General features: G+C 34.9%; 1 protein-coding gene across 1 annotated transcript in view; it reads left to right on the top strand.

The window, feature by feature from the left end:
• LOC136025221 (potassium voltage-gated channel subfamily KQT member 1-like) overlaps positions 1-14,049 on the top strand; it is a 166,373-nt gene that overhangs the window by 86,641 nt on the left and 65,683 nt on the right. Inside the window, exon 5 of the mRNA XM_065701042.1 lies at positions 8,579-8,740. Within this exon, the coding sequence (XP_065557114.1) occupies positions 8,579-8,740 (162 nt within the window). The remainder of the gene's footprint in view (positions 1-8,578; positions 8,741-14,049) is intronic.

The raw sequence follows: 14,049 nt of genomic DNA, 5'->3' as shown, positions 1-14,049 counted from the left end.
TTTTTTCTATTATCCAGATTTGTTTTTAACATCTTACTTCCCAGTAGGCATTGCTCCTTCGTTCCTCTGCTAGTGTCTATGTAGAATTGCCTGGAAAAAAGGCTCGTTTGTAAAACTAGGGTAGTTTTTAAAAATATATTCTTAGACTGATGAAAAAAGACAATTGTTTTCAGTCCTAATTCAAAACCGTGGCTTATACTATATACTCAATACTCAAACTAATATACTATATACTCAAACGTGGTGTTGACGAAGAATTTATTAAACTCCTACCGGACCTTTGTTTAAATTGAACTGAAGGCAATGTTCAACTGCTAGAAGTAGTTAAGCAACAGATAAAGCAATATCGTTCACTTCTACTTAGCCTAGCATACAAAAATAAGGGAAAGGATTTTAAAAGAAAACGGCTGCTTAGAGCGGGCTATAGCTTCTTTAGATTGTTACTGCCGATAATTGCGGGATCCGTAAACATTACTCTCTACAAAATGGCTAAACACTACTAGCTGACACCAATAGAACTCTCCCTTTCAGCAAAAGAGTACTTTGAAGACAAATTTAGCAAATTTATTAACAATTAGACAATTACCGACGATAAAAAAATGCTGAAAGATGCCCTCCGACGAGTGGACAGGCATAGACCCTACCACGAAAGACCACTCAAAGTAATTGTCATTGATCATATCAAACATCAAAATTCACCACTGCCACCAAAACAAGAAAAAGAACATTAGTTACTGTCTAAGGTTTTGCAAGTGTTACCGACCTATTAACCATATCGTATCGTGAGCAATATAAAAGACTCTTGACGTATCTTGCTAAAAGTGAATATGTACAAATTGATGGTAAAGAGAATGAGGTTATAATCCATGGCATGATCTACATTCTAATTGATTTGATATCAGATTTGATTACAAATTGTAAAAGGCGTGCATCATTTGACAGTCATTTGTATAAATTTTTAATCTCATCAAACTTCCCAAAAAGTCTTATTGCCTATAAAAATATTCAAATCGGTTAAAGAAATATAGTCAAACATCAAAAGATGATTTTAAAATAATTTTTTGGAAAATAAGCACACCAAGTAGCGGTGATGATTTGCTATTAAGAAGTACCAAGCGAAGGCGTCTTAAAATGAGTGCATTACCCGTTTATATGCAATATGGCTACCCGGCTTCTCATCGGACAATTGTATATTTCTTCATTCATTCTTTGTTGAGATATCGGGAGTTGGTAATGTTAATGTCCCCCTCCTACGGGTTTTTGAACGAAAAACCACTCACGAACACATTCACTGCTACGATACAAAGCACCTTCAATATATTCTTGTAAACACTTTGTATTTGGAACTCTGTCAGTTAACATTAAGAAGTGGATTAGGTTTATCCTCTTGTATTAGGTCGCCAATAGTTTTGTCTAACTTTTTTGTCATATATGCAATCTTTTTTCAAAAAGAACCCTTTTCTAAAACAGTACTAGTTCAATTGATTCGAACTGTATCACTAACATTGAATATCTTTTTTTGCACTTACTTTTCATTGTTTAACAAAAACGTCAAGTGTATTACGGTCTCCTTGATGAACTTTAAGAGGACTTGGATTTGACAGGGATCAAAGAGGATGCTGATTATAAATCAACATGATGTTATCTAAATAATGAATAAAAGCAGCATTATTTTGCAATATACAATATCTCTGGATTGAAAGTCAAATAGTTCATATCAATCGTTCTGCAAATGTGGCCTATATTGGAATATGACTGTAATAGAACATTGTGTTACATTTCAATAAAACCCTTTTTACAGGTGAATTAACGAATTTCACTGCTCGATGTATCTGAATTTTCCTATAATAATCTTGTTCAAGGATAATTTAAACAGCTTTAGCAACTTTATCGCCTCTCTTTGACCGCAATGGAATGGCATATACATAGTGACTAAAAACACTCATTGCAAGTACAATATACTTTCAGGGGGTTATTGTGACGGGTTTGAACCTCATCTGGAGTCAGAATTTCTGCTTATGATATATGCGACGGGGAAAAGACTTTAGTTCTTCAATAATGACTACCGTGAACTTTATAATCTCGATGAAGAGTGTACTATGGTTCACTTTGTAAATACGCTGTCGCTAGCTAGCTTAAACTTCCCGCTTCCCCAAAATCCTCATAGACCCGTTGTAAAACTTGAGGCATTTTGAACCTAAACGCGTAGTGAAGTGTCCAGTACCCTTTTGCACATTAACAGGTGATGGACTGATATTAAGCCGCCTTAGCCTGGCACTTCTTAATAGCGAATTATCACCGCCACTTGGTGTGCTAGTATTTTCCGAAAATCATTTAAAATCATCTTTTGATGTTTGACTATATTTTTTTGATCGATTTAAAATGTGTTTATTGGCAATAAGACTTTTTGGGAAGTTTGCTAAGATTAAAAATTTATACAAATGACTGTCAAATGATGCAAGTCTTTTACGATTTGCAATCAAATCAATTAGGTTCTTGCCATGTCTTGCCATGGATTATAACCTCATTCCTTTTACCATAAAATTGTACCTGTTCACTTTCAACAAGATTTGTCAAGAGTCTTTTATATTGCTTGCGATACGATTGCGCTAATACGTCTGTAATACTTGCCAAAACTTTAGACAGTTACTTATGTTCTTCCTCTTGTTTTGGTGGTGTTATTGAATTTTAACGTTGGATATGATCAATGCCACTTATTTTGAGTGGTATTTTGTGGTAGGGCTTATGCATGTCCACTCGTCGAAGGGCATATTACAAAAAAATGTTTTTTTTTATCGTCAGCAATTGTCTCAGTGTTAATAAATTTATAAAACTGTCTTCAAAGTTCTCTTTTGGTAAAAGAACGAGTTCTGTGGCCGCCTTAGCCATTTTTTAGAGAGTACTGTTTACAAATCCTGCAAATGTTGGTATAAAAAATCTGAAGAAGCTAACACCCACCCAAAGAAGCCGTTTTCTTTTAAAATCCTTTCCCTTATTTTTGCATTCTAGGGCACATATAAGTAAAGTTATTGCTTTGCTTGCTGCTTAACTACTTCTTGCACTTTAAAATAGCCTTCAGTTAAATTTAAACAAAGTTCGATAGAAGATTAATAATTTTTTTGTCAACACCATGTTTGAGTATAGCCTTCCTAAGTCACGGTTTTGGATTACCTAGGACGGATAATAGTTGATAGTCTCATGTAGTTTCTTCAGTATGATGATAGTAGCTAACGACCTTCTTTACTGTTCACCGGCTGGTATACAGTAATTTCATTGCCAAAAGTATCTGTGACTACACGTAAGTCCTCGGTTGTGTTTTGATTGAGATCCAATAAAAGGCAACCATGGGGTTTATATGTAGCTTGATTGTATGCCGAGAGTAGAAATTTCGATTCACCGGTGTATATTTGTTTGTTTAAAGTTATGAGGGAACTTGAATCATGAACAACCCTTTATATGATATAGCAAATACAGTTCAAAGCAAGTGTCCTCAAACATTATCTCTGATGAAAGAGATTGTGGAGAATGACGATTACGGAACTTTTTCATGATGAGGACAGACCGTGAATAGTTGTAACATCCCCAGAAACCCTTCTTCAATTGATTCAGCTTAATCATCATTAATAAACTCCGACTTTGGTTCAATAATATTATAAATGCCAAGTATCCGTATGAATTTTATGTCTGGTGCAATGGTCTTTATTTTATCATAGGACTCTTGCTACACGCTATAGAAATCGTTGATGTTAATCGGATTTTTCCAAAACATTTTATAACGATTTTGAATTATTTTCGTTATAAGTATAATTTTATAAGACATCGATGGACTTCAAAGAAAACGATCTGAAAGCAGTCTTAAATTGATACATATCACTCTTTTTTATCACAATGGTCGTCCAGTCATTTTGAATTCATACACGGCAAAAGAGTAGTGAGACATTGCTGACGGATAAAAGGAGCTCATATCTAGAAAAACCGCTTCCAACTTTTCTACTCTTCCGCATCCAATGTCCCGAACATTTCTACCAATTGCCATGTATTACTAGCATATCTTGTGTGTGTGCAAAGGAGATTGCAGTGGCTTCATGTTCTTTGACACGTTTCGAGTTCAATGGATCATACACATGTATGAGTTTTGCCTCGATATCTAAAGCCACCTTGTCACTCTGCAAGATTGAATTTCAAAAATTCTTGAAATGCAAGCTGGCATTCTCCCCCGAAACCGTCTCCACATACTGGTCGGCATGACGCTTACAGTGCCTCGGGTGATGCTTTAATTTTAATTCTGTTCGGAATCTAGAAAGACACACTGGACCTAAATAGGTAAGGAATATCCAATTGAATCGGGCTCTGTAGCAGGCTCGTAAAGATTTCATACCCTGTGCTTTACTGATTTTATGGAGGAAGTCCTCAGTGAACCCTTTTATGTTTACTTTCCCCCTCTTCATGTTCAGTATCATGCCGCCACACTGAAAAACCAATCTTTAAGTATTAGCCCTCTCAAACATTTCTATTAGTTTAAGTGTTACAGGATATTGCCCCTTTAAACAGTTAAAATCTACTTTAGGAAACTCTCCCTCTCTCCACCCCCATTAACTGCGAATTTGTCCGAAAGTGTGTCTATAAATCCCTTTTCAGGGGTTTATGACCTGCAATAAGGATCGAACTCGTAAAATTTGCTGTACACCATTACACCCCTTTAAATCTGAATTATATTTAAAAATTTAATGCTTCTCTTCCACTCTTCCCCTTCAACCTCTTAAGCAAATTCCTTTTTAAATTTGTTTACATTAATGTCTAAACTTTCAATAAATAAAACTACAGACCCAACCCCTTTTTCATTATAATTATCCACCTTAGTCACAATACTATTAACACGTTCCAAAAAGACACCCTCATATGCAAAACTGGGTGAAGAGTCTGCATTTCGGTTTGTATATAATACTGGTTCACTTTACCAGACCTTTCATTTAAATAAAAAAAATTTTGCGTGACGGATGCTTTGATGCTATTCTGGTCTCTCGCCTCCCAAATCAAACAGTTCGTGGTAACGAACTGTAGTAAGGAGCGACCCGGCTCAATAGTAACCGAAACTCTAAAAAATGATACCAATCAAATTTGATACCAATAAGTTACAAAAAAAAATTTATACCAATAGTTACATCAAAAGAATTGCATTTTAATGCTGATTTTAAATATACAAGTTTCATCAAAATCAATTATACCCATCAAAAGTTACGAGCCTGAGCAAATTTGCCTCATTTTAGAGAATAGGGAGAAACACCCCCTAAAAGTCATACAATCTTAACGAAAATCACACCATCAGATTCAGCGTATCAGAGAACCTTCTTGTAGAAGTTTCAAGCTCCTATCTACAAAATATTTGTTTTTTTTTGTTTTTTGTTTTTTTTTCCCCAGGGGTGATCGTATCGACTGTGGTCCTAGAATCTTGCGATAGGGCTCATTCTAACGGAAATTAAAAGCTCTAGTGCACTTTTTAAGTGACCAAAAAATTGGAGGACACCTAGGACTTCTCCCACGCTCAGTTTTCCCCAAAGTCACCAGATCAAAATTCTGGGATAGCCATTCTATTCACCATAGTCGAAAAACCTCCCCCGCAGTCCCCGTGGGAGGGGCTGCAAGTCTTCTACACCGTAAGGGAATACACAAAACCGTGTGACGGGGAACTATCTGGTGTTTGTTAAATATTTGATAAAAATGCATGATTAGATTGCATAACGGATACCTTTATTGTTTTTGAAAACTTTGAAAATAAATTTGAGAATCAGTACATGTCTAGATTACATAAAGGGATGCCTTTTTGTGTTAGCAGCGATGAAAGTAAATATTTGTTATAAATGATAGAATCCAAATAAAGTCTCCTGTAAGCCCCACCAAAAAAAAACTATGTCGTCTACATAAGTAAACATTGGAGTAACATCTTGAGAGGGCACTATGATTATTTTTTTAATCCGGGGGGGGGGTCTCCACTTGACTAGCGTCTTGACGGAAAAATGTCTTGAAGAAAAAATCTCTTAATTATGACGTAACAACCAAGTGTACACAATAGACCAATCTATATATATAAAAATAAGTTGTCTGTGTGTCTGTGTGTCGAGTGACGTCATGTTTGTGTGTCGAGTGACGTCATATTTGTCGACTGACGAAATTACAGACCGGGACATCGGGACACAAATGACGACCGGGACACCGAGACATAGGGAATATAAATAACGACCGGGACACTCAAAGAGAAAGCGATCGGGACACAAGGAATGTTCGATTAGCAATCACCATCAACAAAGCACCGGGACACAAATGACGACCGGGACACAGGGAATATAAAAGACGACCAGGACACTTGAGAAATTACAGACAGGGACACCGGAACACAAATGACGACCGGGGCAAAAATGACGACCGGGACACAGGGACACAGGGAGTATAAATGACGACCGCGACACTCAAACAGAAATTACAGACTGGGACACCGGGACACAAATGACGACCGGGACACAGGGAAACAACAACAACGGGGACGCCGGGGGCACAGGGGGATATATAAATGACGACGGGGACACAGGGAATGTTCGATTAGCAATCACCATCAACAAAGCTCAATGGCAATCATTAGAATAATGAGGTAAAGATCTGAATACAGATTTTTTTTTCCCATGGACAATTATATGTTGCATGTTCAAGAGTCGGTAAACCTGACAATTTATTTATATGCACAGACAATGGGACAGCCAAGAATGTTGTATATTCACAAGTTTTACGTAGTTAAAAATATATATATATATCTATCTATATTCACAGGTGGGACACAGGGACACAACTACAATGGCGCGTAACTAATATGGCGCGTAGTGACTTACGCGCGCGGGGGGGCTTGGGGGAGGGGGGGCGCGAAGCGCCCCCACCAACTAGGTGTTGGGGTGGCGCTTCGCGCCACCCCAACAGCTAGTTATCAATATTACCTGCTGTTTGCTAGGGCCTGATTGAATCTGGTTACTAGGACTTGTTCTGACTGGATTCATTGAGACTCCACTACTTATGAGTTGATCTCCTATATGTTGATAAAAACAATCGATTTTGTCATCTATTAACAGCAAAATAAAAAAATACAGCTCCTCCCCCCTAATAGGGAATTTGTTTTTACCATAACTGTTTGAATGATCAGAGGACCTGGTGCAGAAAAAGAAGATAAAAAAGAATCTGTTAATAAAATCAAATTCTAAAACTGAAAATACAAGGATTAAATATACAACATTAATATACCAAAATATGCCAAAAATATGCAACCAGAAATACCGATTTTAATACAACACCAATATCCGTATTTGCTAAAGTTTTATCCTCTAATAGATCAAATTCTTTTGTTGTTGTTTTGTTTAAGTATTTATTTATTTTTTTGCATCGCAAATTGTAAACATAAACATGATGTTAGAGCTACAGGGAATCGCATTCTGCTCCAAGCCATTATTAATTAATTTTTTAGTTAGAAATTGATTTTTAACTTGTAATTTGATTTTCAGTTTTTAAGCTGAATTTTTCGAAATAGAATCCTGCGTTCCCAAAAGTAGTAGAAATCCAGTTGCTATACGTGTTACTGATTTAAGGACTCGCAAAAGTAGTAGAAATCCAGTTGCTAGCCGTGTTACTAATTTAAGAACTCGCAAATCATCACTTGACACAAGAGGGCAAATACTGTTATCGGTTTTATGGATATTGGACAAACCACAGATTTTTCGTCCGAACTAGCTTTCGGATAAAATCATTTGTGAAACTAAGGTGTTGTGTTAAAGTTCTTTTTGAAAATTGGCAAATAAGAATTAGTAAATAAGTAAATTGGAACTAATCAGGAACATGGACAAAACCGATTTTAAAACTGGGGGATACGTGAAAGCCATTTTGAGGATTTTTAATTCATTTTGGCTTCCTCTAATCTATTTTTGAGTGGGAACGAAATCCAAGGGATTGCCTACTTCTTTCACCTTTTGTACATACAGCACCTCACAGGTCGACCACACATAACATAGTCCCTGCAACGATTGGCAGAGTTCCGCCATACTTGTCACATTTTCGTTATGTTTAGTACGCACCACCTGGTGTACCTGTTTCCGAGGTTTGGTGACCCCTCGCCAAAATCTAGTTTGTGTAAATGGTTTCATCTGAAATATGTACCTTTCATTATTAGTTTATAATGATATTGTCCATTATGACTATATTCTTACCTATATCGGTTTTTGGATAATTAGGTCTTTATTCTATTTTAATTATAAATCATTTATGCGTGATTTCTTGAGTTGCTATTCTTAAGTCTGCTCTTGTAAAAATTGTTTAAGGTTTCACTATCCTTTCTCTAAGTTCTTGTGAAACTTCGCTAATAAAAAATCTTACTCATTTTTTTACTTTTCGCGTAAGGCTGAGATTAAAAGTTCTCCTTTTGAAATGTTTTTTTTTTTTTTTACACGCACGAAAATATTTTATTTATACTTAGGTATGTGTCATATTCTTTGATCACACGTCATGTCCTTACAGAAAAATTCAACTGATCTCTTTTTTTTTATTTTAGGAGCTAATAACAACACTGTACATTGGATTTCTCGGTCTGATTTTTTCTTCCTATTTTGTCTATTTAGCAGAAAAAGATGCACAAATGGAAGACAAGTGTCATCCCAATGTTACAGAAAGAAGTGGGTTCAATAGCTACGCGGATGCCTTATGGTGGGGAGTGGTGAGTTGAGGCTCCTTTTTCCTTATTCTGGTTCTCAAATTAGTTCTCTACCACATATTGAATTTGCAAGGTAAAACAAATAAATAATGTATTTGGGATTCTTAAAAAAATTTCAGTATTGAAAAATTTTAGACAATGAAACATGAGAACCCCCCTAAAATTAAAGTAAAGAGGAAATCAAATTAAAACGTTTTTTGTCCCCTGGACCCATTTTAGGTCTGTTCATACGTGGAAACCGTGTGTCCTAAGATTTTTCTTTAGGTTGTTACAAAATTAATAAGGTTTTTAGGGTAGGACCGCATTTTTGTAAGTGTTGCAGTATTGAACCAAGGAAGCAAATAAAACAAAACCAGCTAGTTAAATATAACAGCGTGTTTGGTCCAAAAATTCATATATTAACACACTATTGACTCCAAACGACAACTATATCTTCAGAGGAAAACTCGGTTTGTGGATATATATATATATATATATATATATATATATATATATATATATATATATATATATATATATATATATATATATATATATATACTAGCTGTTGGGGTGGCGCTTCGCGCCACCCCAACACCTAGTTGGTGGGGGCGCTTCGCGCCCCCCCCAAGCCCCCCCGCGCGCGTAAGTCGTTACGCGCCATAATAGTTACGCGCCATTGTAGTTGTGTCCCTATGTCCCACCTGTGAATATAGATATATATATATATATATGGTTTTAACTACGTAAAACTTGCGAATATACAACATTCTTTGCTGTCCCATTGTCTTTGCATATAAATAGATTGTCAGGTTATCCCCCTGTTTCCCCCGGTGTCCCCGTTGTAGTTGTGTCCCTGTGTCCCGGTCGTCATTTATATTCCCTGTGTCCCGCGTCCCGGTCATCATTTGTATCCCGGTGTCCCGGTCTGTATATACATTCGTTTTTTAGTTTTGTTTTTCTCCTTTATTTTTTTCCTTTTTTTTTCTTTTTTAGCTTATTTAGATTTTTAGATTTTTTAGTTTTTTTTATTAGTTTTTAGTTTTTATTTCTTTTTAGTTTTTTTGTCCCGGTCGTCATTTATATCCCCCTGTTTCCCCCGGTGTCCCCGTTGTAGTTGTGTCCCTGTGTCCCGGTCGTTATTTATATTCCCTGTGTCCCGGTCGTCATTTGTATCCCGGTGTACCGGTCTGTATATACATTCGTTTTTTAGTTTTGTTTTTCTCCTTTATTTTTTTCCTTTTTTTTTCTTTTTTAGTTTATTTAGATTTTTAGATTTTTTAGTTTTTTTATTAGTTTTTAGTTTTTTTTTCTTTTTAGTTTTTTTGTAGTTTTTACCTTCTTTTTAGTTTTGTTAATTTTTTTTTTTACTTGTGTCCTGGTCGTCATTTATACTCCCTGTGTCCCGGTGCTTTGTTGATTGCTAATCGAACATTCCTTTTGTCCTGGTCGCTTTCTCTTTGAGTGTCGTCATTTATTTTTTTCTTTTTTAGTTCTTTTAGTTTTTACCTTTTTTAGTTTTTTTTTAGTTTTTAGTTTTTTTAGTTTTTTACCTTTTTTTAGTTTTTTTAGTTTTTTAGCTTTTTTATTTTTTTTATTAGTTTTTAGTTTTTTTGTAGTTTTTGCCTTTTTTTTTAGTTTTTTGTCCTGGTCGCTTTCTCTTTGAGTGTCGTCATTTATTAGTTTTTTCCTTTTTTTTTTTAGTTTTTTATTGGTTTTTACCTTTATTTTAGCTTATTTTTCAGTTTTTTCCTTTTTTTTAGTTTTTTTTTATTTTTTATTTTTTTTAGTTTTTTACCTTTTTGTAGTTTTTTTAGTTTTTTTAGTTTTTTAGCTTTTTTACTTTTTTTATTAGTTTTTAGTTTTTTTTTGTAGTTTTTGCCTTTTTTTAGTTTTTTCAGTTTTTTTTTAGTTTTTTATTGGTTTTTACCTTTATAGTTTTTTTAGTTTTTTAGCTTTTTTATTTTTTTTATTAGTTTTTAGTTTTTTTTTGTAGTTTTTGCCTTTTTTTAGTTTTTTCAGTTTTGACGTCACCTAATCCAGTTTTTTCAGGTGACGTCACCTGACACATCCATCCACACATCCATCCACACATCCACAGACAGACAACTTATTTTTATATATATAGATATATACATATATATATATATATATATATATATATATATATCTATATATATAAAAATAAGTTGTCTGTCTGTCTGTGGATGTGTGGATGGATGTGTCAGGTGACGTCACCTGAAAAAACTGGATCAGGTGACGTCAAAACTGAAAAAACTAAAAAATGCAAAAACTACAAAAAAAACTAAAAACTAATAAAAAAAATAAAAAAGCTAAAAAACTAAAAAAACTATAAAGGTAAAAACCAATAAAAAACTAAAAAGGCAAAAACTACAAAAAAAAAACTAAAAACTAATAAAAAAAAGTAAAAAAGCTAAAAAACTAAAAAAACTAAAAAAACTAAAAAAAAGGTAAAAAACTAAAAAAAATAAAAAATAAAAAAAAACTAAAAAAAAGGAAAAAACTGAAAAATAAGCTAAAATAAAGGTAAAAACCAATAAAAAACTAAAAAAAAAAGGAAAAAACTAATAAATGACGACACTCAAAGAGAAAAAAAAGGCAAAAACTACAAAAAAAACTAAAAACTAATAAAAAAAATAAAAAAGCTAAAAAACTAAAAAAACTAAAAAAAGGCAAAAACTACAAAAAAAACTAAAAACTAATAAAAAAGCTAAAAAACTAAAAAAAATAAAAAAAAGGCAAAAACTACAAAAAAACTAAAAACTAATAAAAAAAATAAAAAAGCTAAAAAACTAAAAAAACTAAAAAAACTAAAAAAAGGTAAAAAACTAAAAAAACTAAAAACTAAAAAAAAACTAAAAAAGGTAAAAACTAAAAGAACTAAAAAAGAAAAAAATAAATGACGACACTCAAAGAGAAAGCGACCAGGACAAAAGGAATGTTCGATTAGCAATCAACAAAGCACCGGGACACAGGGAGTATAAATGACGACCAGGACAAAACTAAAAAATCTAAAAATCTAAATAAACTAAAAAAGAAAAAAAAAGGAAAAAAATAAAGGAGAAAAACAAAACTAAAAAACGAATGTATATACAGACCGGTACACCGGGATACAAATGACGACCGGGACACAGGGAATATAAATGACGACCGGGACACAGGGACACAACTACAACGGGGACACCGGGGGAAACAGGGGGATATAAATGACGACCGGGACAAAAAAACTAAAAAGAAAAAAAAACTAAAAACTAATAAAAAAACTAAAAAATCTAAAAATCTAAATAAGCTAAAAAAGAAAAAAAAAGGAAAAAAATAAAGGAGAAAAACAAAACTAAAAAACGAATGTATATACAGACCGGGACACCGGGATACAAATGACGACCGGGACCCGGGACACAGGGAATATAAATGACGACCGGGACACAGGGACACAACTACAACGGGGACACCGGGGGAAACAGGGGGATGTAAATGACGACCGGGACACCGGGACAGGGAATGGTCGATTCTATTATGGCGCGTAACGACTTACGCGCGCGGGGGGGCTTGGGGGGGGCGCGAAGCGCCCCCACCAACTAGGTGTTGGGGTGGCGCGAAGCGCCACCCCAACAGCTAGTATATATATATATATATATATATATATATATATATATATATATATATATATATATATATATCCTCCCACCTCATTCTGGGGTGTTCTGCGTTATGTTTTATCCTAGACGGCTACCTGACAAGGACGATCTTGGACAATCTGTCATCCTATATTTGCAGAATGTGTCCTAGGCATCTAACACTTTCCCACATTACCGCCCTATAAAGCGGGATTGACCCATATTCTTCGTGCAGCTTACTGTTTTAGATACAGTCAGTCAGTCGGGTAACTAATTCTCTGGAAAACATCTAGCTAATCCTTCTCTGTTTTTTGGAGTACCCATGCTTCAGATCACTGTCATCACTGTCGCTTCCAATTTTTATAATCTTGGCACGCAGACTTATCTTCCTAATCTTCCATGAAAAATTCAACTGTGAAAAATTCCCTGGGCCTTAGCTATTCTAATTAGCGATGAGGACGACGCTGTCTTCCCATAAAAAAACACCCACACTTAGAAACAATAGGGAAAATTTTCAAAAGTCAGTCGAATTCAATTCAGTGAATATTTTGGCCATATTTCCAGGGGCTGTCCCTGGGGTAATACCATTTTACTGACTATCTGGGCATTTTTGTTGGTAAAACTACCTGAGCTTGTGAAAAAGTTTAGACAGTCAAACCCAAGACACAAACACAGACAGTTCATTTTGTGTTGGCCCAACTGTCTTAGCTAGTAATTGGGTTCACTTGCATAACATTCCAAGCAGACAAGAGGCCATTGTAGGCTTTGGACGCTTATTCCCCTTGTAATTTCACTCAACTTGTTTTTCAATTGACATTAAATTAACTTTTTTATTAGTAAAAATATCGAATTTAATAAATTGAATCAATTTCCTTGTCTGACACTCACGGCAGAATGGTCCGCCCACTTTTGACTTTAGACGCTTGTTTGCCAGTCATTCCAAGCAAATTAACGGTCCTCTGTTAATTCTAAATTCCTGGTTCACCTGCCTAAGACAATAGGCAGGCGTGCCTTGTTTACCTGTCAAACAGTTCGTGGTAATGAACTATAGTAATGAGCGACCCGGCTCAATAGTAAACGAAACTCTAAAAAACGGAATTTTGATGCTACAAGATACTTCAAAAGAATCGGATTTTCATGCTGATTTTAAATATATAAGTTTCATCAAATTTAGTCTTTGTCATCAAAAGTTACGAGCCTGAGAAAATTTGTCTTATTTTTGAAAATAGGAGGAAACACCCCCTAAAAGTCATAGAAATCACACCATTGCATTCAGCGTATCAGAAAACCCTATAGCAAAAATTTCAAGCTCCTATCTACAAAAATGTGGAATTTCGTATTTTTTGCCAGAAGACGTATCACGGGTGCGTGTTTATTGGTTTTTTTGTTTTCTTTTTTTTCCCAGGGGTCATCGTATCGACCAAGTGGCTCTAGAATGTCGCAAGAGGGTTCATTCTAACGGAAATGAAAAGTTCTAATGCCCTTTTTAAGTGACCAAAAAAATTGGAGGGCACCTAGGCCCCCTCCCACGCTCTTTTTTCCCCAAAGTCAACGGATAAAATTTTTTAGATAGTCATTTTGTTCCGCATAGTCGAAAACCATAATGACTATGTCTTTGGGGATGACTTACTCCCCCACAGTCCCTGGGGGAGGGGCTGCAAGTTACAAACTTTGACCAGTGTTTACATACAGTAA

Source organism: Artemia franciscana, chromosome 3 (genome assembly GCF_032884065.1).
Source record: "Artemia franciscana chromosome 3, ASM3288406v1, whole genome shotgun sequence".
Lineage (NCBI taxonomy): Eukaryota > Metazoa > Arthropoda > Branchiopoda > Anostraca > Artemiidae > Artemia > Artemia franciscana.
The sequence above is the reverse complement of the archived record's forward strand: the minus strand, read 5'-3'. Positions and strand labels throughout refer to the sequence as shown.